This window comes from Monodon monoceros, unplaced genomic scaffold, assembly GCF_005190385.1.
Source record: "Monodon monoceros isolate NGI ecotype Baffin Bay Population unplaced genomic scaffold, NGI_Narwhal_1 Super_Scaffold_18, whole genome shotgun sequence".
NCBI lineage: Eukaryota > Metazoa > Chordata > Mammalia > Artiodactyla > Monodontidae > Monodon > Monodon monoceros.
The window spans coordinates 43,258,746-43,286,517 of record NW_021703774.1 but is presented as its reverse complement, the minus strand read 5'-3'; the positions used below and the strand labels follow the sequence as shown (position 1 = coordinate 43,286,517).

The window sequence follows — 27,772 nt, the reverse complement described above, 5'->3', positions numbered from 1 at the left end:
CCCTCCCAATCCTCACATCCAGGTCCTCACTGGGGCAGATGGCAGAAGCAGGGACTGGGGTGCTGGGTATGGCTGGGGGCATATGAGGGTGGGTGAACAGGTGGCTGAGAACCTGTCCCCAGAAGGTGATAGGGGCAGGACCATGTATGAGATGAGGCTAAAAACTTGGAGTACATGTTAACATCTTCCCATTGAAGTTTGCTTTACGAAACATAAATTCAGACATAAAATTATTTCAAGACAGTGACTGCAAAGCATTAAACCCCAAAGCAGGGGTTCTTTTGAGAGTAGGGCCTGGTACAACTGGTCACAAGTCCATTCAGCCACCTCTTTGTTTATAAGATACACCCAGATACTTCTGACTCTCTTATACACTCAAGACCCCACTCTTTAAATGTATTTGCTTTCGCCTGCCTATTTGAACCAGGCTTAAGGATAGAGTGCCTGTTTGTTGAATGAATGAATGAATGCAAGTATTTAGGGAAAAGCATACACATATTATAACATATATACAGACACATGAAAATCATCTATATTTTGCCATGCCTCTGATTCTCATTGTTTGCAAATAAAGTGTTTACTTCGTAAATATGGTTTTGGACCACTGAATTGTATTTTCCCTGAAAACATGATCAAAGGACTGCATGTATTTGTTTAGTTGTGGAAACAATCAGGGCTGAAGTTAAGTGTGTTTTCCTAACATGTGGAAATTTCAGCAATATTAATGATTCTTTTCTAAGGATTTTCAAGCATATTATTTTCTTTTTCAAAAACATTTTACTGCTCCTTTTATAGTTTTTCTTTTCTTTATCCCCCCCAATGTTTACTTTTATTTGGAAGACTATTAATGTTAAAGAATTGTCTAAGAGAACAATTAAAACTTTGAAATGAATTCTAATATTTTTCATTTTAAAGTTTTAAACACAGTCTCCTATAAGAATATCATATCTAAATTTAAAAATGTTCTGGAAAATAGTATTAATTTTCTTCTTGTTTGCTTTCAGAGTATCTTGATCACATTGGAAAGCTTGTTAGTTAAATTTGATTAAATAGCATGACTTAAAATATTATATGTTTTATTATCTGAGTATACCATGTCAATGCTTGGATATATTTTGATGTTAAAATGCCATTTTAGTGTTTGGTGTTAGGTAGTGTTCTAATTTCATTCTTCTACATGTAGCTGTCCAGTTTTCCCCAGCACCACTATTGAAGAGGCTGTCTTTTGTCCATTGTATGTTCTTGCCTCCTTTGTCGTAAATTAGGTGCCCATATGTGCAGGGGTTTATCTCTGGGCAGTGTATGCTGTACCACTGATCTGTATTTCTGTTTTTGTGCCAGTACCATACTGTCTTGATTACTGTAGCTTTGTGGTAAAGTTTGAAGTCTGGGAGTCTGATTCCTCCAACTCCGTTTTTCTTTCTCAAGATTGCTGTGGCTATTTGGGGTCTTTTGTGTTTCCATATGAATTGTAAGATTTTTTGTTCTAATTCTGTGAAGAATGCCATTGATAGTTTGATAGGGATTGCATTGAATCTGTAGATTGCTTTGGGCAGTATAGTCATTTTCACAATATTGATTCTTCCAGTCCAAGAACATGGTATATTTCTTCATCTGTTTATGTCATCTTTGATTTCTTTCATGAGTGTTTTATAGTTTTCTGAGTACAAGTCTTTCACCTCCTTAGGCAGGTTTATTCCTAGGTATTTTATTCTTTTTGTTGCAGTGGTGAATGGGAGTGTTTCCTTAATTTCTGATTTTTCGTTGTTGGTGTATAGGAATGTCAGATTTCCGTACATTAATTTTGTATGCTGCAACCTTACCAGATTCATTGACTAGTTCTATTAGTTTTCTGGTGGCATCTTTAGGATTTTCTACGTATAGTATCATGTCACCTGCAAACGGTGACAGTTTTACTTCTTTTCCAATTTGTATTCCGTTTATTTCTTCTCTGATTGTCATGGCTAGGACTTACAAAACTATGTTGAATAAGAGTGGCGAGAGTGGACATCCTTGTCTTGTTCCAGATCCTAGTGGAAGTGCTTTCAGTTTTTCACTATTGAATATGATGCTTGCTGTGGGTTTGTCATTTATAGCCTTTATTATGTTGAGGTAGGTTCCCTTTATGCCCATTTTCTGGAGAGTTTTTATCATAAATGGTGTTGAATTTTGTCAAAAGCTTTTTATGCATCTATTGAGATGATCATATGGTTTTTATTCTTCAATTTGTTAATGTGGTGTATCACATTGATTGATTTGCTTATACTGAAGAATTCTTACATCCCTGGGATAAACCCCACTTGATCATGGTGTATGATCCTTTTAATGTGCTGTTGGATTCTGTTTGCTCAGGATTTTTGCATCTATGTTCATCAGTGATACTGTTCTATAATTTTCTTTTTTTGTGATATCTTTTTCTGGAGTTTATCTTAAACTCCAAATGAATTAAAGACTTAAATGTAAGACCAGACACTATAAAACTGTTAGAGGAAAACATAGGAAAAACACTCTTTGACATAAACCACAGCAAGATCATTTTTGACCCATCTCCTAGAGTAACAGAAATAAGAACAAAAATAAACAAATGGGACTTAATTAAACTTAAAAGCTTTTGCCCAGCAGAGGAAACCATAAAAAAGACAAAAAGACAACCCTCAGAATGGGAGAAAATATTTGCAAATGAAACAACAGACAAAGGATTAATCTCCAAAATATACAAACAGCTCATGGAGCTCAATATCAAAAAAACAAACAATCCAGTTAAAAAATGGGCGGAAGACCTATATAGACATTTCTCCAAAGAAGACATACAGATGGCCAAGAAACACATGAAAAGCTGCTCAGCATCACTAAATATTAGAGAAATGCAAATCAAAACTACAATGAGGTTATCACCTCCTGCTGGTCAGAATGGCCATTATCAAAAACGCTAGAAACAATAAATGCTGGAAAGGGTGTGGTGAAAAGGGAACCCTCTTGCAGTGTTGGTGGGAATGTAAATTGATACAACCACTATGGAAAACAGTATGGAGGTTCCTTAAAAAACTAAAAATAGAAATACCATATGACCCAGCAATCCCACTACTGGGCATATACCTGAGAAAACCATAATTCAAAAATAGACATGCACCACAATGTTCACGGCAGCACTGTTTACAATAGCAAGGACATGGAACCAACCTAAATGTCCATCGACAGACGAATGGATAAAGAAGATGTGGCACATTTTACAATGGAATATTAGTCATAAAAAGAAACGAAATTGAGTTATTTGTAGTGAGGTGGATGGACCTAGAGACTGTCACACAGAGTGAAGTAAGTCAGAAAGAGAAAAACAAATACCGTATGCTAATACATATATATGGAATCTAAAAAAAAAGAATGGTACTGATGAACCTAGTTGCAGGGCAGGAATAAAGAGGTAGTCATAGAGAATGGAATTCTTGACATGGGGTGGGAGGGTGAAGCTGGGGCGAAGTGAGAGTAGCATCGACATGTATACGCTACGGAATGTAAAATAGTTGGCAGGTGGGAAGCAGCAGCAGAGCACAGGGAGATCGGCTCGGTGCTTCGCGATGACCTAGAGGGGTGGGATAGGGAGGATGGGAGGGGGAGGCTCAAGAAGGAGGGGATAAGGGGACATGTGTATGCATATGGCTGATTTGCTTTGTTTTGCAACAGAAACTAACACAGTATGGTGAAGCAGTTGTACTCCAATAAAGATGTATTTAAAAAAGAATTTGTTATCTTGGAGTTTTCATTTTCAGATCCGTATAATCAGCAACATCATTGCTCAAAAAACAAAAAATGCCATTTTTAGTATTACAGGTGAAACTGAGCGTCTGAATTTTGTTGGCCATTAAAAATCCCACGGCTGTTGTTGTAAGAATGCTTGCTGGAGCCCTGGCCAAAGTCCAGTCTAAGCAATAACATCCTACTCAGTATACCTCACAGTCCTGTGAGGACTGTCAATTATTAAGGCATTCTTCTTTGCTTCCTCCTCTAAACAGCTGTGAAACATTACGGAATTCATGTTCATGACTTTTTCTATATCCTGTTCAGTCCAAGTGAAATGAGCCTTTCATTATACATATATTATCTGCAGTGTTGCTAAGTGCATACGTTTAAGGTTATACAACTCACTGTTAAATGAATAATCTTTTTGGAAATTAAATCAGAATGCTATGTAATCAATATTAGATGACATGCTGTACATGAATTCATCTTTGACTCAGATTTTATAAAACACACCAAGTACATCACTTCATGTCAAAATAATCATTAAGGGCCTTTAAGTGGTCTTGAAAATTACCTGTTCTAATGTGAGTAGGCATGTACTCAATTAAATGAGGCCTGAAATATACTTGGCATTGGCTCAGCTCAAAGTCAGGAAACAGTTCTGTTTTTGTGGCTTAGATGCAAATCATTTAAGAATGGTGCTGGACAGCAACATTATAATTAAGTGAGGAGAGAGAAATCTGGAAAGAGTGTATCATAGATTCAACTGAAAACAGTGAAAGTAAATATAGTTATTAATCTGATTTTCTGTACCATCCCAAGGCAAGAAACATAATTTATTAATTTTCATGTAAACAAATTAATATTTTGAATATGTATATATTTATATTAGCAACTTTGCACATAGAAGACATCATTGATTTGTGTAAAATTATTGACTAAGTGGAATTTTTACAAAGTGGAATGTGTTGAGATTCAGCTCATGGAAGGCGTTTTGAATAGGCCATATCACAGTGCCTGGAATTTCTTTGCTCTGACGTCACCCTCTGTATCCAGTGTTCTCTTCAAGTGCCATACCACATCTTCTCCCTGATACCTTCACTGTATATTTCCCTAGAGCTCGGAGGTCTTTCTCTGGACACTGAAGAAATTTGCTGTCCCTCTGTATCTATATCACTTGCGCTTCTCTGATGCTAGATTAAACTTTAATTTTTCATACCTTGCTGTTTTTTTTAGTTTTCAACTATATTTAAATTTCCATTATGGCAAGCCCTGTGATTTATATATTTCTTTTGTTCTTTTACAGTGCTTTGCAAATATTAGTTTATAATGCAGCTTAGGGGTTTTCATTTTAACTTTTCACATATTTATGTATAACTATAAATATAAAGCCAAGAACTACATAATGTTTTTCAAAAAAGCAAGGAAATTGTGAACATTGTTATCAAATCATTCACAGACAGTACTGAGACCCCAGCAAGCAGCAGTAAATATTCCTCTTATTATCAAGGAGCCACTTTGAGTAAAGAAAAACTATAAGGATCAGAAATCTGTTAGTAGAAAGGAAAAAGGAAGTGAGGAACTGGATATCGATCTTGCCAAGTGAAGCAGTGAAAGAAAATATTACACTGTGAACTTCTTTCCACTATTTTCTCAAATTCAATCCAGCAACTCGGGTTAAGAGAACAATGGCTGAGATGTTGGAAATAAATCCAACCCATCTGATAAATCCCTAGGAAACAGGAAATAACACAATTAATGAGAAGAGGAAAGGCTTTTTTTAGAGTCTCAGACAGTTATTTTTTTAAATCAAATGTAGTCTTCTGAAGCGTGACATACTCCTTATATTTTTAATAACGTGTTACCTTAATGTTCTTTTGCTTTTTAAGATAAGCTGTATGTGGAAAATTGTATCTATTGATTATCTGCATCAAGAACTTGATTAAAGGGCTTCCCTGGTGGCGCAGTGGTTGAGAGTCCGCCTGCCGATGCAGGGGACACGGGTTCGTGCCCCGGTCCGGGAAGATCCCACATGCCGCGGAGCGGCTGGGCCCGTGAGCCATGGCCGCTGAGCCTGCGCGTCTGGAGCCTGTGCTCCGCAACGGGAGAGGCCACAACAGTGAGAGGCCCACGTACCGCAAAAAAAAAAAAAAAAAAAGAACTTGATTAAAGAGCAAGACATTTGGTTAAAAGAGTAAACTGAACAAACAACAACAACAAACTTTCTCAGTTGACTAGTCAGTGTCATCATGCTGATCATGTAGCATGGTCTTAGCTATAGCGTGGAGGCTCCATGGTAAAATGAAAAGAGCACAAAATAAAGGGTCTGAAGGCCTGGGCTTAACCTTTATTCTTTTTTTTCCCTTCTCTCCCTTCTTCCTGTCTTCAAACGTTTACTGATAATCTATTATAGGTACACTGAGACAATTCATCTCCTTGAGCTGACAGTCAAGTGAGGGAGACAAAAAAGCAATGGCAGCCATAGTATTATCTGGTAGATGCCATCATGTCACAGGCACACAGTATTGTGGTAGCCTTCAAAGGGACTGGTTGGCTTTGGCTTATCATCCAACCTTCAGTTTTTTGTATAATTGTATGTATTTTAACTTCTTCATGAGGTTGTTGTGAGGCTCAAAGGAAGCCACTATATGTTACAAAGTATTGTGAATTGTACTTGCAAATATCGATAGTTATAGGTAACAGTAATTTGATAAAATACAGGGCTGTCGTGAAAACTTGATATATAGAATTTAAAAAGAAATTAGTTTTAATAAAGAACGTTTTTGTTTTCTCTAATATGAAATCCTAAATTTTCATTTCCTTTTTGAAATCCCCATGGTTCATTCTGAAAAACATTTTTTTCTATGTTAATTAGTACTCCCCCACTACCTTTTCCATACTTCTCTTTATGCATTTATTGTATTGTACTGTAATTACATATTAGTTTTGTTTTCTCCACTAGATCCGTCAGGACTTTGAGGGCAGGGTTCATGTTTGGTCGTTCTTATGTTACCGGTGGCAACCATATATAGTCCATGATCAATGTGTGTTTGTTAAATAGATTAGAGAAGGAATTTTCTAGCGAGGTTTCTTTGTGTTTTTAATTATAATATCTACTAGGCAAGAGAGAGAATTTTCTTTGTTCTATTAAAGATAATATCCAGGCATGTGACAGTAAAGAATTCTAGATATTGTGTGCATTGAATTAGGCACTCCGAACATGGCCTGTCTTGCCTATGGTCCAGAGGAAAGAAGGAAGTTAATAGTGATGTAATCATTGACAGAATGGAGATCTTGGAAAAGAGGAAATGTTAGTGAGGTGTGGAGGTTGCTCAGTGTAGAAAACATTTCTAGATATCTTAACCTCTTTCTTCACTACCAAAATCTTTCAGGGTCATCTTCTCTGAACCTCAAGTTTTCTTGTCTGTAGATAAGAGAATTGAACCAAATGATCTTTAATGCCCCATCTAGCTTGAGGATTCTGTTTGGAGATTGATGGTTGAATAAAATATGATATTATCCCTGCATTCTGTTAAATGTTATTCACCTTCATTCTTCCCATGCCTTTATTATACAGACATCAAACAACATTAAAGCATATTGAAGAAAAGGCAAAACATTCAAGAAGATAGGACTTGAATCAGGCTTTATAGAATAAGAGGTGTATGGGCAGATGGCCATGGACATGGGGATGGCCATGGATGAGGAAGAGCAGTAGCTTCATGCTAAGGGGTGTGACGAAGTTGGAAGATTAGATAAATAGAAGAGAGGGCCTGAAATGCCTTGGAGGGTTCCCATTTAATTTTATAAGCAATAGAGGACCATGTTCAGGAAGGAAGAGAAGACAAAGTTGTACCTGTTGAATGTCATCAAAGGCTTGGCAGGGGATGAAACCAACGTGAGAAAAAAGGAAGAGAAGAGGAAATTGCTCATGACACAGCTGGCATAAGGCTCTGTTAAATGAAGAGAAAGACTGGAATGGACACAAGTCCTGAGAGGGAGGAGGGCTGATTTTGCCAAATGGTTGTATCATTCAATTCAAAAGAGTTTGAAAAGATGCTTACACCTGGAGGGATGTGGCAGCTCAGTGGGCCTTTACCTCTCCTGAGTATTGCTCATAACTGATAGAAGTTTTACCTCAGCTGTCCAGTGTCACTTGCAAAAATGTACATTAATGAGCTTCAGGAGATATTTCCTATCTTTGTTGAAAACAGGTGGATATTTGAATCTCTCAATAACTAAATGAAGGCGAATCAGTCCTCCTATTTTAATAGCATCCCTCAGTCTCCACTATTGAAGAACAGACATGTATCAGGGTTATTTTAAAAATTATTATTATAGGGAATGTCCTGGCATGTCTGTACTTTTTATTTTCATATAATTTTTTTTCTAGTATTCTTTGTATTTCTTTCTACTTCTTGAGTTTTGAATTCTAGAATTACTTCAGTATTATACCATGTAGGAACATAGAAGCTTGGCTTGACAGTGCTGCTGACAATTTATATGTCAGGGTGTAACTGCCTAGCATATTCTTTGCTGTTTTGCATTCCTTTGCAAAGTATGCCTTTGTTTAATCTTGAGGGAGTGGGCTTCTCCGATTTTCCATATACTCAGGACATGACTTTTACACAGCCAGTGACTGTTCTGCTCTGTATAGAATGCAGATGTTTGCATTTTCACACAGTTTCTTCAATCGCCTCTCCATTCCTTTTGCATACTGCAAGGTGTCTAATCTGGTGAAGGATGGTGATTTTTTTTCATGTAATTTCTAAGAAAAATTACATGCGTTATGACAGGCATATCGTGCTTCCTTTCCAATTTACCTCATTTATTTCTAAAATTCTAAAAGTCTGTTTTTATATCACATTTAGCACATTATAGAAGGCCTGGCTAATTAACTATGAGCCTTTGAAGTCGTAAAGTCCTTTTCTAGCAGTAAGCATTTGAAGCTAGATAATGTCTTGTAAAAACTAAATGTTAAGTATTTTTATAATTTTGTATTGTTATCTTCATTAGATAAAATAGAAAAATTTTCATCCACCCTGCGAATTTAAGGTGATATGTCTGTACACATGATACTTGGATGAATTTTAATACTGTTACTTAAATATATGAATGTTTCCTGGGGGAAGTAATTGATACCTGTAAAGGCCAGTTTCTGCTTGTCTATTTTAAAGGTTGATTTTCTGTTTTTAGAAAATGGTCTTGGCACATTAAAATGTTTATTATAAACCTGCTGTATATATCTATATGTATTTATATCTGTCTCACTATCGTTCTATCAATCAATCAATCAATTTAACCCACACTGGTATCTGGGCTCTCTCTCTTCACCTGACTTAGATCTTGGTTTTCCAAGGAATGCAATGGTCCCCTCACCTGTTTCCACATGAAACAATGGTTTGTGCAGTACCTTAAGGCAGTTATGAGGGTGTCAGCGACCCCAAAGATAATTATGGTGGTCAAAGCCAGCTTAGGAGAATGGTGATAGTGATGGACAGCAATACCAGCCATGGTGAAGGAAGTGATAGGGACTGTTTTCTGAACTTTTAATATCCTCATATCTGTGCTTCTATAAGTTCTTAAAAACCCTGTGGGATAGACAGGGAAGGGTCATTTGTTTTCTTTTTGTTTAGTATTAAATTTTTTATTTGCAGACAAATTTACAATTTATAGTTGAGAAAGAAGAATTAAAAGATGAATAAGTGATTCATTTAGACTTCAACAACAAAGTAGGTGCCCAATTAATATCACTGACTGGTGAGAGTAAAGAGAGACTGAAACTGGGGTCTCCTGACTCTTTGTCCTGTGACCTTTTTCACTATCTCTTTGCATTTTCTGAGGCTAAAAATCCACTTTTTAAGGTATGCATAATTTACAGCAAATTTTAAGGTATTCTTTGGTTGCTATAAATTGAGAAGTGGTCTTTGTTGTTTTGCTGACTATTTCTAATTGTTAAATAACCATGTAGTGCATAGTGAAAAGACACTTGCAGACATAGTACATTAAAGTCTTTAATGCTATCGATCACTATTTTTGACCTATGTCATTTTTATCTCCACAGAAATTGGCCCAGTAACAGTTACCACAGATCCCAAGAAATTTCAGTATGAACTCAGAGAACTCTATGTTCAGGTGAGTTCTTGCATTCAATTTTATTTCTTTTAAGGGAAAGGAAAATCATGAACTTCTGGCTGATTTTCTTTAGTTTTAAGTCTGAAAGCAGTGGTTATTGGTTTTTAAACTCTAATACCACTTTTTCTGACTTGATTTGAATGATAGATATGGTAGTGGGACAGATTGGGTTCAAAATATCACCTTCATTTCTGCATTTTCTATGGCCGCTTCCATGCAACAGTGGCAGGATTCCATAGTTGTGACACACTGGCCCACAAAGCCTGAAGTGTTTACTGTATGATGCTTTAGAGAAAAAGTTTACTGACTCTTGTTCCAGATGACTCCTTTCCCTGAGAATCATAAGGAGCAGTTAATTCTTTCCCTGTAATAGTAATGGTATAATTACGGTAATTTTGATATTCTTTGCTATAAGTCATCTCTACAAAATTTTTGACTGTAAGTATAATTTTGTTAGTAGAGAAGATGAATAATTGGTTTAAATGTTATTCTGAAAACAGGACTTGGAGATAGGGTTGATATGCACCTTCTCCTCATTGCTGCTTTGAGGTCATTATTCCCAAATCCATTAGTCAAAAAAGAATTGCTTCTTTGAGGCCGTTTTACTGTCCTATCCTCCATGGATGGTATCTGCTGCAATCACCTACAGATCTTTTGGCCAGTCCTCATCATTCATTGAAGCTATCGATACCTGAATCATTGGCTGCCTTTCCCCTTTCGGGCTGCCGTCATTCCGGTGCACTTCAGCATTGATGGGAATGACCTGTCAGAACCTTCTCCTCTCAGTTGTTTGACATGCTATTTGTCTTCAACGCCCTTTTCAGTACCCCATCTCGGCCTTCTATTCTCACACACACCCTCTGGGTCTTAGGATCACCCCGATCTGTTCCGTCTCTCAGGTCACCAATTCAAGCAGGTCCACAAGCTTGTCTTTGCAGCTACTTAACACTGCAACTACTCCTTCACCCTCATCAAGCACGCTAGTCCATTGACCCCTATCCTGTCTCCCAGGCCATCAGATCTCTCCTTTTGCACTTTCTTCCAGTCTTGCTCAGAGCCCTATCATTTCAAAAACACTCCCTTTTCTTTCTTGTCCACTGCTTTTCTGTTCAAAAGGCAAAACCTCATTCCTGAATGACTGCAGTTATGTCCACCGATGGCCAAGTGCTGTTGAAACCTCACAGCATGGCAGGTTGCTTCCACTGTAAATACATAACCACCTATGTTCACTGGACTCTTAGTACTTCCATGATCCTACTATGTTTCTTTGGTCAATCATATCTCCCATTCCTCTCAATGACAGTTGCAAATCTTATCCATTCTTCTTAAACCTCTATCCTATTACCCTTTCACTACTGGCTATTTCAGCTAATGGTCTAGTCTGAGCAAGCTGTCTCACTTACTGTTTCACACACAGGCATATATAAATGGAAGCCCTCTGCTTCCTCATACCTAGCATGTAATCCACCTACATCTGGTATCCATCCCATCCTCATTCCCTACTTAATCACAACTCCTTGGCTTTCTCAGGATCTTAACCTATCAAACTGTATTTTTCTTTTTTTTTTTCAACTGCTTAAGGGTTCCCATTTACTTTTAAATATGTTTCAGCCTCCCCCCAAAACAAACGGATCCCAACAAATCAAACCATTATAAGCAAAACAAAATAAACAAATCTCTGTTTTTCTCACATCCTCTTACAAATAACTTATCTCTCTCAGTTCCTTCAGTGTCAAGAATATTGTCTGTATTGACCGCCATCTTTTCTTCACATCCCTTCCCCATCTACTCCTCAGTCTGTTTCGATCTAGTTGCCACACCCCTGCTCTGTCAAAGTAGCTCTAGTTGGTGATACATGATTTGTATTTTGCTAAATGCAGTGGTAGCATTTCACTTGTCAGCATATTAGATTAACATCTTTGTAATTCTCGGCAATACTGGTCTCTCCCTTCTTCTTGAGACATTCTCTTCCCTTATGTATGCTCCCATTTTGTTTCCCACTTTTCCTCAGCTTCCTAGGCAGCTCATTTCTGTCCAACTGACCATTAAATGTTTAGGATCCTAGGAGGTTTTGAAAGTGGCCCTATTTTTTCTCTCATTTTTATATCTTCTCTTTAGGAGAAATCATCCATACCCACATAAATATGTTTCTAGCCTAGGCCTCTCCTCTGAGAAATAGACCCTTATGTCAGGCTCTTGGATGTCACAGTGGCCCTCCAAAGTGAAACTCACAAATGTTCTCTTTCCACTGCCCCAAATCTGGTCCTAAATCCTTGCTCTTTGTTCTGTATTTGTTATCTTTGTGAATGATGCCTACAATATTCTGGTTATACTACCAAAGATCTGAGTTATCCTTACTATATCCATTCCCTGCCTCTCTCCCCCCTCCCCACCCCAATATACAAACTATGAATCAAGTCTTGGTTTTTAACTTTCTAAATAATTTTGATATCAATTGACTTTTCTCCTTTTCTATTGGCACTGTCCTAGTCCCAGTTACTGTATCTTTAGGCTAAATTAATGCAAAAAAGCTTCTAAGTGATTTTCCTGCATTTACTCTTCTTTTTATTTTTCCAGGCCTTTCTCTACTCTGACACGCAGACAAAATAATCTCAAAATACATCTCTGAACATTTCTCCCTAATACCCTGTCCACTTACCTCCTACTCCCATCTCATCAAAGTCTTCCCAAGTTCATGAGTGACCTGAGGCCTGTCAACCTAGAGCCCTTCCTAGAGCTGCTCTCTCCCTTGGACCCTGAGCTCTGCCACAGGGGCCTTGCATAGAGCCTCCTCCTGTCTGTATCCCCACCTGTCTCCCCACAGGACCTTTGCACATGCTGTTCTCCTTGCATAGGAAGTTCTTGTTCTTCATCCTGCCCTCACGTTCATGCTCCTTTAACCTAGTTTAAAATCCTATATTCAGAATCTCATCTGGAATACCACTTCCTCAGAAAATCCTGCCCTATCCTCCAGGCTCGGTCATATCTCACTGCCTCTCTCCATCACAAACTAGTTGGCATTTCCCAGTGAAGAACTATGTCTGATTTAGCTCATCAGTGAATCCCTTAGTAAAATGCCTGGCATATAGAATGTGCTGAATTTTTGATGAATGCAAGAATGAATGAACAAACGAACCATTATGTACAAATTAACAGAGTCCAAATTAGAGTTTGAAGTTTAATACTTTATTGGTTCACTGTAGGGTGCATGACTTGATTTGGAACTATATACGGTATGAGCATAATTGGGACATAGGATGAAAAAACTCAAAAGTTTGGCATTCCAAATATGTATTCCATCGTGATTCTTTTATTGTGACTGTCTTTATTTTTAAATTGCATACTAAATTGAATTATGTTTCATAAGTATCTAAATAGGTGTATATAGTTATCCCTTGACTGTTTTTCTCTTTTATTCAATTTCTTCTGATAATCTTTTTCATTAATCCTCCATTTCCTTTCTCTTATACCATGTCATTCTTTTTCAGTCATTATCTTGATACTTACTGGCAATTTACTTTTCTATCCCTTGATATAGCAACTTCTTTGCTGCTTTGGATGTCCACATTCTTTGAAAAAAAATTTTACAGAAAAATTTCTGTCCTGTACATGGATCATAGGAATTAGAAATTGTACTGCCCTAACTGTTTAAACTTTTTATGTTCTGGTATTTTATCATGAGCTCCTGAGGGCAAGAGCCTCGTAGCTCTCATTGAGCCTCTGGTCCACTGTGGGATGAACAAGTGTCTGCAGTAGAGTGGACTTAAATAGCTATAAATGAATGTCATACATGGGTGGCTTCTTTTAAAGATGTATATTTAACAGTTAAACTATATCAGATATAATACAAACTTTACTTTGATGGTACAAAGGATACTTAAGAACCTAATCATCAGTTTTCATTATATAAAGATGTATATTTACAGTTTAAAATGTATATTTAACAGTTAAACTATATCAGATATAATACAAACTTTACTTTGATGGTACAAAGGATACTTAAGAACCTAATCATCAGTTTTCATTATATAAAGATTCAGAAGGGCCAAGTAATGGAGATTTCTAGCTGATAGAATGTTAGGAAGAGATTTACTGTATTCATTTTTTTTCTCTGCGAAAAAGAATTCAGCTGGGATATATTCTTGGAAATCTGGCCAGAATGAAAATGCCTACATTCTCAATGAGACCTGGCGCTGGCACTTCCTGATTTCCTGCCTCTCCCCTTCTTTTGTTCTGACGGATCTTCAGGGAGTACCCTTATCCTCCTTGCTCCATTTGTCTCCAGGGTGAAGGCTTGTGATTCTTAATCATACTCCATTGATTCTCTCCCCAGCCAAGCTCTGGAATTGAACTTGATACAGACACTCTATAGGGTCATATAACATCTCTGTTCAAGAAAATAATCTTTCTTTCTCCCCTGGAATGAAAGCTGGTGTCCATTTCTCTGGAGATTTCCTCTGTATTGGCTGCATCTTATGGAATTTAATTTTAAATTGTCTTAGGGTCCAAGGGGATGCTTAATTAGAACAACCAGCCAGGGAAGAAATCAAATATTTACTTTTTCTCTTCATTCAAAATCGGGCATTGTTATAGGCATTGGGAATACCATGGAAGTGTTTTTACTTTCAAAGTTTCTAGTGAATTATTCCTTTTTTAATCAATGGCAAAAAAGGTCACCAAGTAAGGGTCAAATATGACAAGACACTAGGCTACATTATCGCTTAACATCTAACCTAAAGAATATATTTTGTTTTCTCTTCAGTGTTTCGTAGAGAATATTTTATTTCATAAATCACTCTGTGAAACTAAAATTTACAAATTTCATAAAATTTTAGAATAATACTAAATTGTGTGTGTGTATAATTTCCAGACACTTCTTCAGTTGCCCTTCTACCATTTTTAGTAACTCCCCCCAAATCACTGATATAAAGAGCAACAAGGATTGCTATCTTGTTAAAATTAACTTGGATTTCCTAAAAAAGAAAACTTTAAAAATACTCCTTTCATATTTTAATCGTTTTGAAAACAAGAAAAGTAAATTCAGTTGGAAGTAAATTAAATAATTGCCCATTAACTTTTTACTAGGTTCAGCTATTTTTCCTGTAGAGATATGGAATTAACTTGGGGAAAAGCAATTTAAAAATTTCCAAGAAAAACGTAACAAAAATCGCTAAACTTAAATCATTAAATTTATAACATTAATTTCGTTTTCCTTCATCTTCTTTCATCTGGAATGCAGAGAAGTAACTTGAAAAGTATGTGAGCTTTCTCTCTGGGGAAAAGAAGGGAAGACAAATGACAGCAATGGTATTCAAATCACACAGAGCTTTGGGAATTAATATCCTTGTGAATGTGCAGTGCGAAGTCCTGCCTCAGGTCACAGTCTTTGTAAGAAGCTATAAAGCTTGTTGATTTTTAGAAAATGGTATTGGCAATGATATGCTTTCAAGCCTTTTATCCAAACATTTTAAAGAACAAAAAGCATATTAGTCAAACATTTGAAGTGTAGAGAAGGAAGATATTTCTACAGTAATGGAATTATAATTTTTTCATATAGATGGTTGATCCCCAGACCTGAAAAATTTCACACATAATTTAATTTTTCTTTGAGAAGTGTTTTGACAAAATTGACCTTAATAAAAGCAAGAATAAGAGTAAAAATATGTAGAACAGCATCATAACATAGCAGCAAGATAGAGTTATGAAGATTAGGGTAAGGTCCAATTATTGTCATTCTTTAACTGAAACAGAAGAATAAATAGACAAACTGATGTTAAGGGGAAAAAATGTTCTGCTGTAGCATAAGAACAGTTGATGTTAGAATTAACTGCCAACAGAGAATATGAAAAACTGTGGCCAGATAGGCAAAGACTGTTAACATAGAGGATAATGTTGATTTATGATGTCAATTCAGTATACATTTTATTTAATTTCAAGTATTCTAAATCATGCTACTGTGCAAAAGTGTCCTTTTTATTTCTATATTTATAGAAGTCTTCTATATGAATTTAAAAAACAAAACTGATATATAACCCAAAAAATTAAGAAAGTAAAATTGACTAGAATAAGAAAAGGGAAAGGATTATATGTTAGGATAAATATAATGTAGAGCTATAAGAGATGTCATTTTCATGTTTGGTATTGGACATGATTCAACTGAAGAAAGCAGTTTTCATTTCCATTTAAGTTTTCTTAATATGCATTTGACTTACAAATATGCATTTAACTTACAAATGCATATATATCAGCATATACATATACACACTTTTACAGGAGGAATGGCATGTATTTAATTTAAGGAAGAAAGTGAGATAGAGTCCAATACGTAAAATTCATAATACGTGTGAAAGCTACAAGAATAGTAGAACCAGCATCTGACCCAAAATAAGGACTTGATAGATGTTAGCTATCGTTACTGCTATTACTACTACTATCTCTAGTACTCCGAGGTTCTTTTAGCAGAAATAATCACCAAATAATTATACCATAAATGAACAAATATGGAACTTGTGCCTTGTGAAAGATTTTGCATGTATTTTAAAGTCATCCTCTCATTTCAAACCTACACAAATATTAATCTTCCTTTTTGCAAATGAGGAGACTCAAGCTTTGAGATCTTAGGCAACGTCTTCCTCAGGTCACCAAACTGGCAAGAAGCAAGGTTAGTCTCAAAAGTGGAGGTATTTAATGTCAAAGCCAGTGTCCTTTTTCACTTTGCTACTTTTCTTCTAAAGATTGGTTTAAGTAACCTTATTAAGCTAATCAAATTAACGTTTATTTATATAATTTCTCTTTGTATTTTACTTCAAAGTAGGAAAGTAGAGAATTAAAGACAGATGTAGGTCTAGGGCTGGTCTCATCCTCAACGAAACAAATTTATTTCTTAAAGATTTCGACTTCCTCTTCTACCTCCAGTCACTTTGGGTTATCGGCTCACCTAAAGTTACTGAGCGGCTAATGAGAATGATAACTGTAAATTGAAAATGACTCCCTTTGCTCAGCATGTGTTCTTGCTACTTAGCGTGCTAAGCTTATTTAAGTGTAACCTCACAGTCACCTTGGAGAGACACGAGAACAAGATGCATTTTAAGAGATTGAAAGGTAGTGTTTATACTGCAGTTGTATTTGTAGGCGGTTTTGATTATTTTTATTGTTGAAATTTCTTGGTGCCTGAATGAAGCATCTATTCAAACTTTAGTTTGCTGCTGGAGTTTTCTACTAGAAGGACAAACAATCCTATACCCCCAGGAAGTGAGGGATGGGAACTAAGATAAGTAACTGGAGGGCACTGGGAATGATTGGCTCCTTTCTAGCTATCCATCCTGGTATCCCTATCCAGAAGCAAATAGTTGGCTGATTTCTTAATGATCTTTTGTGTGCACTTCGAAGGACAAAGAGTATAGAAGGGTATCCTGACCGTTGCATTGCTTTTTCAAAGCAGAATACACAGATATTTAGAATGGGGTGGGTGTGGATTATGATGGGACATTTCTTGTTTTTCTTTTCAAAGTGTGGATGTGTGGGGATGTTCTTAAGGGTACATACATAAGTCATTGTGGAGTAAATATTGCAAATATATGTGACAGAATAACATTTAGGAAGAGGACTCCTTTGACTATGATGCCTGGATTTATTCCATTCATGGTATTAAATCAATCAAGGGATTGCTCTGTTCCCCGCAATAAGTACTATACCTGATTTTGTCAGGTTTTAGGTGATGGTGAGGATGGAGGTCAGAATGTTTTTCTTGGGAGAATATTTCTTGATCTAAAGCCATGACTCCTAGAAAAAACCTATAAACCTCACTTTCAACAAAATGGAAAATTAAAGAGTTTCTTTAAGGGAAATTAAAGAGTTTCTTCTCAATCCAAATTGATCTGAAGCAGTTCTCAAGAAGCCATCTTTTTTTCTTCTTAGGCCTTGAAAAAGTCTCAAGAAGACTAGCAGAGTCTTGGTTTTGGTATTGACTTTGAGTAGTATGTGTTCAGTTATCCCTTCAGATGTTCAGATCCCTTCCAGAAACTTATCAGTACCCCAGGCATGAACTGGCATCAGTTAGAGATTTGATAGCACTGGCCTTCCTCAGCAGATATACCTGGGGCTCCCGTGGAGCAATATCTGGGAGCCTCTGTTGATGTTAAGGGCTGATACAGGCTTTCTTGAGCAGGAATATCCCATTATTGAATACTGGTCCAGTCACCAGCTATGTCCCTCAGGTTTCCTTATGCAAACTTTGAACCGGGTCTCCATTCTTCTATATTCATGTTGATTTTAAAAACTCCTCATTTATCTACTCTCTCTATATATTAGTCTCCTCCTTCGAGATGACCTAGATCTTAGTTCACCAATTTTGTTTAATGACTACTTACTTGTTCTAAAAAAAAAAAAAAAGTATCTACCTCCAACTTCTATATAAATGTAACATTCACAAATTATAATGATTTTATTAGTAAAAATACATTCTATTAATTTTTTTTGTCAAGACCTATTATAACCTACATGATATAAATATATTTTTATCACTTTACATAAAAAGAATCACAACATTACAGCTTCTTCAATTAGTAACAAAGATTATGCCAAATGTGCTGGAAAGCATGTAAATTCCATACGTGAATGTTGGAACAGAAAGGAAGAGAAAGTGGGCAGGTAGAGTCTGAGGTAGTACAGAGGAAAGGTAGAGAAGGGTCACAGCAGAGAGAAGACAGGGAGAAAGAAAGCCTTCCCAGAGGAAGTGCAAGCAGGGTGAATGCCTAGCCCTTGAATAAGCAAATGATGATTGGCTACAAGGGCCTCCTTAGACCGTGCCGCTGCCCTCTTCTGGCTCCTTCTCACTGAGCAAGCAAGAGAGACATTTGAATCTCTCTCAAAGAGATATTTGGAGACCAGGAGTCCTTTCCAACCAGAGACCAAGCCAGTGTCTTAATTTGATGGGAAAAGAAAAGGTCCCAATAAAAAGGTACAGAATCCTTGAAGGAGGAGGGAATTCTCTAAGTAGCAGAGAAGAGGAGAATTACTGAAGTGGATACTGAGAATTCCAAGATATCATTTTGCAGTTTCCCATTTTTGCCTAGAGTTAACCCTGCACACTTCTATATGTCTCCTGATCACGAGAAGCTATTCGGTGGTGTTTTTGTTATGCTTGGTTGCTTCCACGCTGTTTCCCTCTTGAAAGGACCATGGTCTATTATAATTCATGTAAATTATGAAGCTTTTGAAATGTTTTAAGGTATAAAGGCACATTATTTTCTGATGTATTAATCAAGATATTGAGCGTCTGGTACATAGTCTCTTCTTTATGATTATTTAAATGGAAGTGAACTGAATATCCTTGTAAGGCTCAACATAAAATAAGTTCCAATAACTGGAAAGATCAATTTCTGAAACGTTAGACTCCTACTACTGACAGGTGATAACCTGAAAGCCTGGAAAGGGTTGTCATTGTTAACCTTTAATGTTCCTGGAATCGAGATCAGCAGTTCTTTAATGCCTTGATTTGTATTCCACCTTCTTCAGACTAGTAAAGGGCAGCATGGTGGACTGCCTGGGATGCATCATTTTCTTTTTTTGATTATGGAGATTTGAAGTTTGGACTCTGAAATATTCTGTCCCTCAGTACATCCCTGCTGTATTTTCTACAAGTGATGAATACCAAATGTCACTGATGCATTAGGATTCTACAGTCATTTTGATTTACTTTATACTTGATTGGGAGCAACTTTTAATTAAATTCAATGTAATTTAATGGTTTCCACATGTACATTCTGTTTTCTGGGTTATAGAATCGCACAGCTGTATTTTTAGAAAGAGAACTGAGGGTTGTAAACTTTTGTGCAGCTTGCAACTGAGTTTCATTTCTAAATTTTATATGTAAAGGGAAAATTATGCAAATAAGACATCCAAAACAATGGGTGTTCCATGTGAAAGGAAAATACAGTTTGACTCTGAAACTAGGCTTAGTAGGTTGTAGTCATGTTAGAATAAGGGTAAATATTGTAATGCCAATAGACATTCTTTCGGACTCAGGCATGAGCCTACCAAAAATGTTTCATTTTTTGATGGCTTAGAGTTAGGCGTAACTGGAAAACAACTGGTATAAACACTAATTCATTGAAAATGGCTGATGAGAATAGAAGAATTGAAATGGGTTGGAAGAGAAATAATAAGGCATGGCAAGGGCCTGCTTTGAGATTAGCCTTCTTCCTTCTCTGATCCCTTTTTTGATGAGTGTTTTCCCATTAGGTTTTGGACAGAGACCTCATTTTTCTCCAACTCCTCTCAGGGTTTAAAGGTTCAGTTTCTTCCAGTACCGCTCCCACACTGTCCTGTATTTAGAAAAGACAGCATGGTAATCTGTTTTATTACTCCCTTGACTGATAGCATTTCTATTCATTCTTATTTAATCTTGTTGACAGGAATTTATTTTCTGAACATAATTATCACTGTAATTCTGAGGTTACCATTTTTTTCCCTTTAATTTCAAGAGCAGTGTTTCCTGTGAAAGGGCACATCTGTTTTTTTGTAAACATTTTTTTCTATCTGAAGTGTCTTTGGCAACTTGGTAAGTTGTCACAATCAGTAGAATTATAAAGACAAAATGATGAATGAAACTACTGATACAAATTAGTTATATTTCAGAATTCAAATAAAAACTCTTAAGTTAACAAGGTCAGGCCCTTCTTATATACCTTTAGGGAATTATGCAATTCAATGCGTTATGCAACTTTATCTCCCTCACAGCTTTCATTTTCATGTATCTGTGCAGGTTGATGTGGTTTCGGGGGATGCATATACATTGCTGTGTTTGTTTTCTGTTAAATATAAAAATTGACCTCATGATGCGGGGTGGGGGGAGGGAGGTGGGGAGGGAGAAAGAGAGAGAGAGATAAGAGGGAAGAAGAGGGAGGAGGGGGAGAGGGGAGACATGGGGGGAGTTAGTTTTATATATATACACTCACATGCACACACACACACACACACATATATATTCATATATGTATTGCTTACTTAAAGAACAACTTTTGGCACTTGTATTTTCAGGAGACTTAGCTCTGGAATTTTGCTACTTGAAATGAGATGGTCCAGGCTTGAGCAAAGCTAAGACTTAATACAGCAAGTGTGTCTAGATTGTGTCAGGATTGCTTTGCACAGTCTCATTCACCCGTTTACCCACTATTCATTCATTTACCCATTCATTCATCAAACAACAATGGAACACTTACTAAGTTCCCCAAGGAACAATGATCTAGTGGGAGGAAGCAGATAAGTTATACGTACAAGTCAGCAAATGCTATAATAGAATGAACAATATTCTGTGGGCATCCAGAAGAAGGAGAATCTTTCTTATTCTGCTTTTACATTGTCCCTGACAAGCTGCTTGCAGCCACAGAAGTAGATGAGGAAATAAAATGCCACACTGCTGTTTGTGTGACGCCAGGCAGAATTGAGTTCCTAATCCCTGCTCTTTCACATACTGGTTGTGTGATCCTGGGAAAGGGGTTTTCAAGATTTAGTGCTCTGTCAATAAAATATGCTAAAAATGATACCTCCCCCATCAATTGATGTAAAGCGTAAATAGCGGAGCATGTGTGACAATACCGTCTCAGTGCTTGGTGCACAATTGATATCCATTGAGTTAATACAAGTAGAGTGTCATCACCAACAAAGTATCAGTTAAATAAATGAGACTTTTCATAGATTCACGTTCATCTATTCTAAATTTCTTCATCATAGGTGTTTTATAGAATATTATTTTACTTTTCCATTTGGTATTCAGGTCAAAACAGAAAATGTTAAGACTTTTAAAGGACTACTTTTTTTTTTTTTAAGTTTGGAACTAAACACTTAAAACAGTTTGTTTTTATAATTTCAGTCACAATCCCATTGCACTAATTTTATAATCTGTACATGAGTTTGACCCAAATTAACCTAAAGTGTCCGACTTTGTTAGGCTTATTTATGAGCATGGACATTTTGACAGTGGTTCTCAGTCCTGTTCTGACAAATTTACCTTTTAGCTAAATTTAATGATCAGAAGATCAGTTAATGATTTGGGAAACACTATTAGCCAACCTGTGAGTTAAGTTTCTAAGATATTTTATATGTTTATGTAAATATATAAAAACTTTATTTATAAACTTTGTGTGTGTGTGTATGTTTAAACAAAGTAAGTGATTTATAGATTTTTGGAGTAGATTTTAGCTTGATTCCTAAACCTTAGTAAATTAAAACAACTTGAATTTTTGTTTCTAATAACTTCTTCCAGGAAGCAAAGTTCACGGAAGACTTTTAGATCAAATCAACAGCTTTACAAATAATAGTCTAGAATGAAGCCTACATAACTAAACCAAACATCATTCTAAAGCAGTGCTGTCCAATAAAAGTAGAATGTGAGCCACATATGTAATCTTAAAAAACAGTTGAAATTAATTTAAATAACCCATTATATCTAAAATATTATCAATTTAACATGTCATCAGGATAAAAATCAGTACTTCAGTTTTCAAATTTAAATTTTAAAATAAAATAAAACATTCAGTTCCTCAGTTCCACTAATCTTATTTCAAGTGTTCTGTAGCCACATAGGGCTAGTTAGTGGCTACTATAGTAGATAGCACATATCTGAAGCCTTCCCTTTATAGATCATTTTAATGGTTATTTATGATTTTAAATGATTAGAAAATTAAACTCAAGTATCAGAGAGGGACCTTTATAAGGCTATAACATTATATTTTAACTTCTTTTGGAAAAAAGAAACTTATTTTTCTTTTCAAGAACCTACATGTACAATGAGATAGGCAAACTTCCAAGGATTCTAGTGGTCTTTAGAGTCTACTCCTGGGTGATGTTGAGGGATGAGCATCCCGAGGTTCTCTTAGAGTAAATTTGAATGCAAGTCAAGTGGCTCAAAGATTGTTCTCCACTCAGTAACTGGACAAGATTTATCATTCTTGCCATTCCTAACAAATATCTCTGAAGATGACTTAGCTGTTCTGATTTTTGGCCCACAGACAGATGACTTCTCCTAGCCCCTTGATACTAGGTGACAATGAGCAAAAAGCATTTCATCTCTCCAGAGAGTTATTTACCACAGAGCATTATTGTGTACTTGGCCATTTAACAAATGCTGTGGAGTGGATAACTTATATTGTGATTCCGCTCAGGTGCACAATGTCAAGTGCAGGTGAGAAATTGTTTTTTGCTTAAGCTTCTGAAAATACAGTAGGAATCTAATACATTTTTGAGCAGTCCAGAGTATTCATTACAGATATGCAGAGTTGGCTACAAGTAACCATTATTCCTATCCAACATACTAAAGTTACCAATGTGCCCAGTAGCTATTTCCCACTTTCCTAGCCCAGAAATGCTCACTCAGGGGCATTTGCTGCACACGGTAATCCCTCCAAATAACTGTTATGCCAAGGAAAATATGTTTCATTATTAAAGAATAAAGCAAATTAGAGTATATCTGAAGAGTGAGGAAGTATATCTGAATGGGAGAAAAGAGAACGTTTTAAAGAGGGGAAGGCATATTATCTCAACCTTGGAAGAAAAATAATTCAATTTGACAAATATTTACTCAATAATTACTGTATGTCAGCAAATGCTATGAACTGAGTTCTCAAGGACTTAGCACACAGTTCCTGCCATCAAATAGCTTATAGAAAATGGGAGATTTTAGACATGCATACATCGGTAAGGAGTGTTTGATGGTGGAGATGCAGCAGTAGAAAGATAACTTGAATGAAAGTACTAAAGGAATTAAGATGTGAAGCAAGGGGCATAGTTAAAGAACAGGAAATAGCCTCAGATTAAAGGAAGCAATTTTTTTCTTCGAGTTTTATTGAAATATAATTGACATACATCACTGTATTAAGGTGTACAGCATGATGATTTGACTTACATACATCATGAAATGATTATTGCAGTAAGTTTAGTAAGCAGTCATCATCCGATATAGATATAAAACCAAAGAAATAGAATAAAAATTTTCCCCTGTGTTGAGAACTCTTAAAGTTTACTCTCTTAACCACCTTCATATATAACACACAGCAGTGTTCACTATATTTTATCATGTAGTACATTGCATCCCTAGTACTTCTCTTACTTTTAACTGGAAGTTTGTACCTTTTGACTGCCTTCAGCTAATTCCTCCTCCCCTTGCCTCTGGTAACCAAAATCTGATTTCTTTTTCTGTGAGTTTGTTTTTAAAGTATTATTGACCTACAACACAGTTCCTGTTACACAACATATTAATTCAGTATTTCTGTACATTTCACAATGATCACCAAGGTAAGTCTAATTACCAAGGAAGCAATTTTTGAAGAGGGAGCATCAGGAGATAGAAAGCCAGAAAGATAATTTGATCCAACACAGTGGTTAGTGAAAGATTTTAACTAGGAATGTGATATAGACAGCTCTTTACTTCAGGAAGTATAAAGTTTGGTGGTAGGAAGAGCAGATTAGATAGGAGGCTATTCTTATAATAAAATTAATGATAAGAAGAGTGAATTGTAGGAAGTAAAGAGGAAGGGAGGGGACAGATTCATGATGGGTGTAGAAGGAAAATGGTTTGACCACTGATTAGGTGAAGAAAGAGGGAGGAGTCAAAGATGACTCAGGTTTTGAACTGAACATCTAGGCAGATGGTACCATTAACAAAAATAGGGAAGATATGGTTGGGGAAAATACAGTGAGTTCCATAGTAGATGCACTGAATTGTAGACACCTGTAAAACGTCTAGGAGTAGATGTCTAACAAGCACTTGTAAATAGAAAATTGGAATTTGGGAGATAAGTACAGTCTGAGGATACAAGTATACAAGTTTTTGAGAACAGTATTATCTGTTAAGCTAGATCCTGTGAAAATGCACATAAGTAAAAGAGGATAGGAGATATTTACTGAAAAAATAGAAGGAACTGCTAACTCAATAAAATTTCTGGGAGTCGATAACTGTTACCTTCTCGAAAGTTACTGCAGTGTCCAGCCCTCTACTATTAAGAAAGTGGCATAATATTTAATGGGTGTCTCAATTTTAGAAGTAATTTGTAACAGTTGGTGCTCAGTTCCAACTCATTGAATAAATGATGTTTAAAGGCTGTAAGTACTGAGTGGCATCCAGTGCAAGAAAAGATTCTTCAGGTGGTCCAGGCTAAAGTGTAAACAATTCTAGTGCTTGGTTCTTATGACCCTGATTAGATCTGTGGCGCTCAGGGTATCTGTATCAGAATCAGAGATTGTTTGGAGCCTAGGGAAAGCCCCAATAGGATAATCAAGTAGAATCTTCAGAGTTTAAAGGTAAAACCTTATCCCTTTCATCAAGTAATTATTTTCTTTTTGAGAAAGAGCTCTTACTCACTGGGTTCTAGTGGACTGTGGAACCACAAGGCCCCCCAGGATCCCAAGCTGCCCTGCTTTTTTGTTTGATTGTCTTTTCTAGGCATGAGTTCCTTAAGGACAAGATACTTTGGCTTATTCATCTTTGTGTACCTAAATCCTTGCAGGGTGTTTAGCAGTTATTCATTGCTCAAAACATATTGGTTGAAAGTCCATTTCCTTGGCCCTGTAGTTATTGGCATCTGCTAATGAGGAAAAAAAGTACTATAATATATTATATATATTATAAATATAAGCATATTAATAATAGATTTTTATTTATTTATAACAGGAAAATTTGAAAGAGAATTAATATTTAACAATAGAGAAATGCCTGACTAAATTATGGGATGTAGACAGAATATTATACAATCATTAAAACCTGTGATTTTGAAGAACATTGATGACATGATAACATAAGCAGGATATAGCTCTAAATTTAAAATATAATGTATAAAATGGTAATTACAGCATGCTCACAGTTTTATCTATCAATACACATGTGTTGGAAGGAAATAAGTGTGACAAGAATTCCTCTTAGGGTGAGGGCTATTTTTGTTTAGGAAGGTATATTGAGCCTAATTGAGTACAAAATAAAACACAGAGATTATGTGTTAATAGTAATAATGAAGCAGAGTGAAAAGAGTGACAGAGGGGGTGTATTTTATATAAGGTGGTCACGGAAGGCTTCTCTGATAAGTCACATTTGGGCAGAAACTTGGGTATAGGAGATGAACCAGTGTGTGTGTTTGCTGGTGGGAATGATCCAGTAAAGACAGAATGTTTGACAATGGAGTGGGGAGAAGGGACAGCCATAGGAGCCATGTCCTTGACTAGGCCCAGGTGAGAAGTTAGCCTAGGCTGTGAGTGTAAATGATTCCTTCACCATGAAGGCAGGGCATGTGCCTGTTGTTGCTGGACGTTAATAGGTATCGGTGTGGGAGTTTACGAAAGTTCTCTTCTGATTGCTTCTATCTTCTCAGTACAATAGAAGAAAAGTCATCAAATAAGAGTGAGAAGGGATAAGAAAAGAGGGAATGTATAAAATAGTCACGTATGAGAGTGGGAGTCAATCAATATTAGTTAAAAAGCATATAACAATTTCTATTATTTTCTGTATTTTTGGTGAATTTTTATTATTTTTATTCTTTTCCTGACTCTTCTTAGTTTATTTACTTATTTTTATTGAAATACAGTTGATTTACAATGTCGTGTTAGTTTCAGGTGTACAGCAAAGTGTACTTAGATAATCTCGAGTTAGATAATCTTCACTTAGATAACCTTGAGTTTGATCCATGTCACTGCAAATGGCATTATTTCATTCTTTTTTACGGTTAATATTCCATTGTATATACATACACACCACGTCTTCTTTATCCATTCATCTGTCGATGGACATTTAGGTTGCTTCCATGTCTTGGCTATTGTAAATAGTGGTGCAGTGAACATCGGGGTGCATGTATCTTTTTGAATTATGGTTTTCTTCGGATATGTGCCTAGGAGTGGGATTGTCGGATCATATGGGTGAATTTTTAATTTATGCATAAGTACAGGTTTTTCTAACTCTGCATCACTTTATATCTTTTCCATCTCCTTGTAACCAAAGTGGTTAATCCAGTGGCAAACTGACAGAAAATAAAAGTGAAGACAACCGCTCAGTTCTAGAGCTCCTACAGCAACTTGTAATAATAACTAAGGTATCTCTTTTCTGCTAATGAAATAATTGACTTTTTTCTCACTGCTCCTCAACAGGGTGGTGGTGATTGTCCAGAAATGAGTATTGGAGCTATAAAAATTGCCTTGGAAATTTCTCTTCCTGGTTCTTTCATCTATGTTTTCACTGATGCACGGTCCAAGGATTATCGGCTCACTCATGAGGTGCTGCAGCTTATCCAACAGAAACAGTCACAAGTGAGTAGGAATCAGCTCCCCGCCACTGAATTTTCCATCTGAACACAGCTGTAAGAAATACAAGAGATTGCCTCCCCTCCCTGACTATACTATGTGTGACAGATGTCAATAATTACAACTATTGATCCATATATATGGACTCCAATATGTATGTGTCATTTAATCTAAACATGTTAAATGGATATGTGATATTTGTATATAGCATATGAATGCCTTGTTTCATAATATGGAGAAGAAATGATTAGGGTTTAATTAAGATGCTTGTTACCATCTTATCCTTATAACTGACAAAAACATAGCCCTGACAGAAAAGGCCTGTATTTCAAATATCGCCTCCTGTGTGGAATCTTGTCCGAGTCAGTTACTCATTGTATCAGTTAGCTATTGCTGCATAACAAGCTGTTCTCTCAATGACTTAAAACAATAATCATTTATTTCTCACATGTTTGCAGGTTTCAGTTTTGCTAGACTATGCTTGCTCACTTGTGTATCTGGGCATAGTTTGGGTTTGGCTTATCTAGGTGATCTTGGGGTGACTTGGCTCTGCCTTTCAGGTTTCTCAGCCTCTTTCTGAGACCAGGAAGCTAGTTTAGGCATGTTCTTCTCATGACCA

The 27,772-nt window shown here is 36.3% G+C and overlaps 1 protein-coding gene across 3 annotated transcripts in view; it reads left to right on the top strand.

Moving 5' to 3' along the window:
* Positions 1-27,772, top strand: part of HMCN1 (hemicentin 1) — a 508,266-nt gene that overhangs the window by 94,193 nt on the left and 386,301 nt on the right. For all 3 annotated transcript variants that reach the window (XM_029226849.1, XM_029226848.1, XM_029226847.1), the window contains exons 2-3: positions 9,803-9,873; positions 27,001-27,159. In XM_029226849.1, the coding sequence (XP_029082682.1) occupies positions 9,803-9,873; positions 27,001-27,159 (230 nt within the window). The remainder of the gene's footprint in view (positions 1-9,802; positions 9,874-27,000; positions 27,160-27,772) is intronic.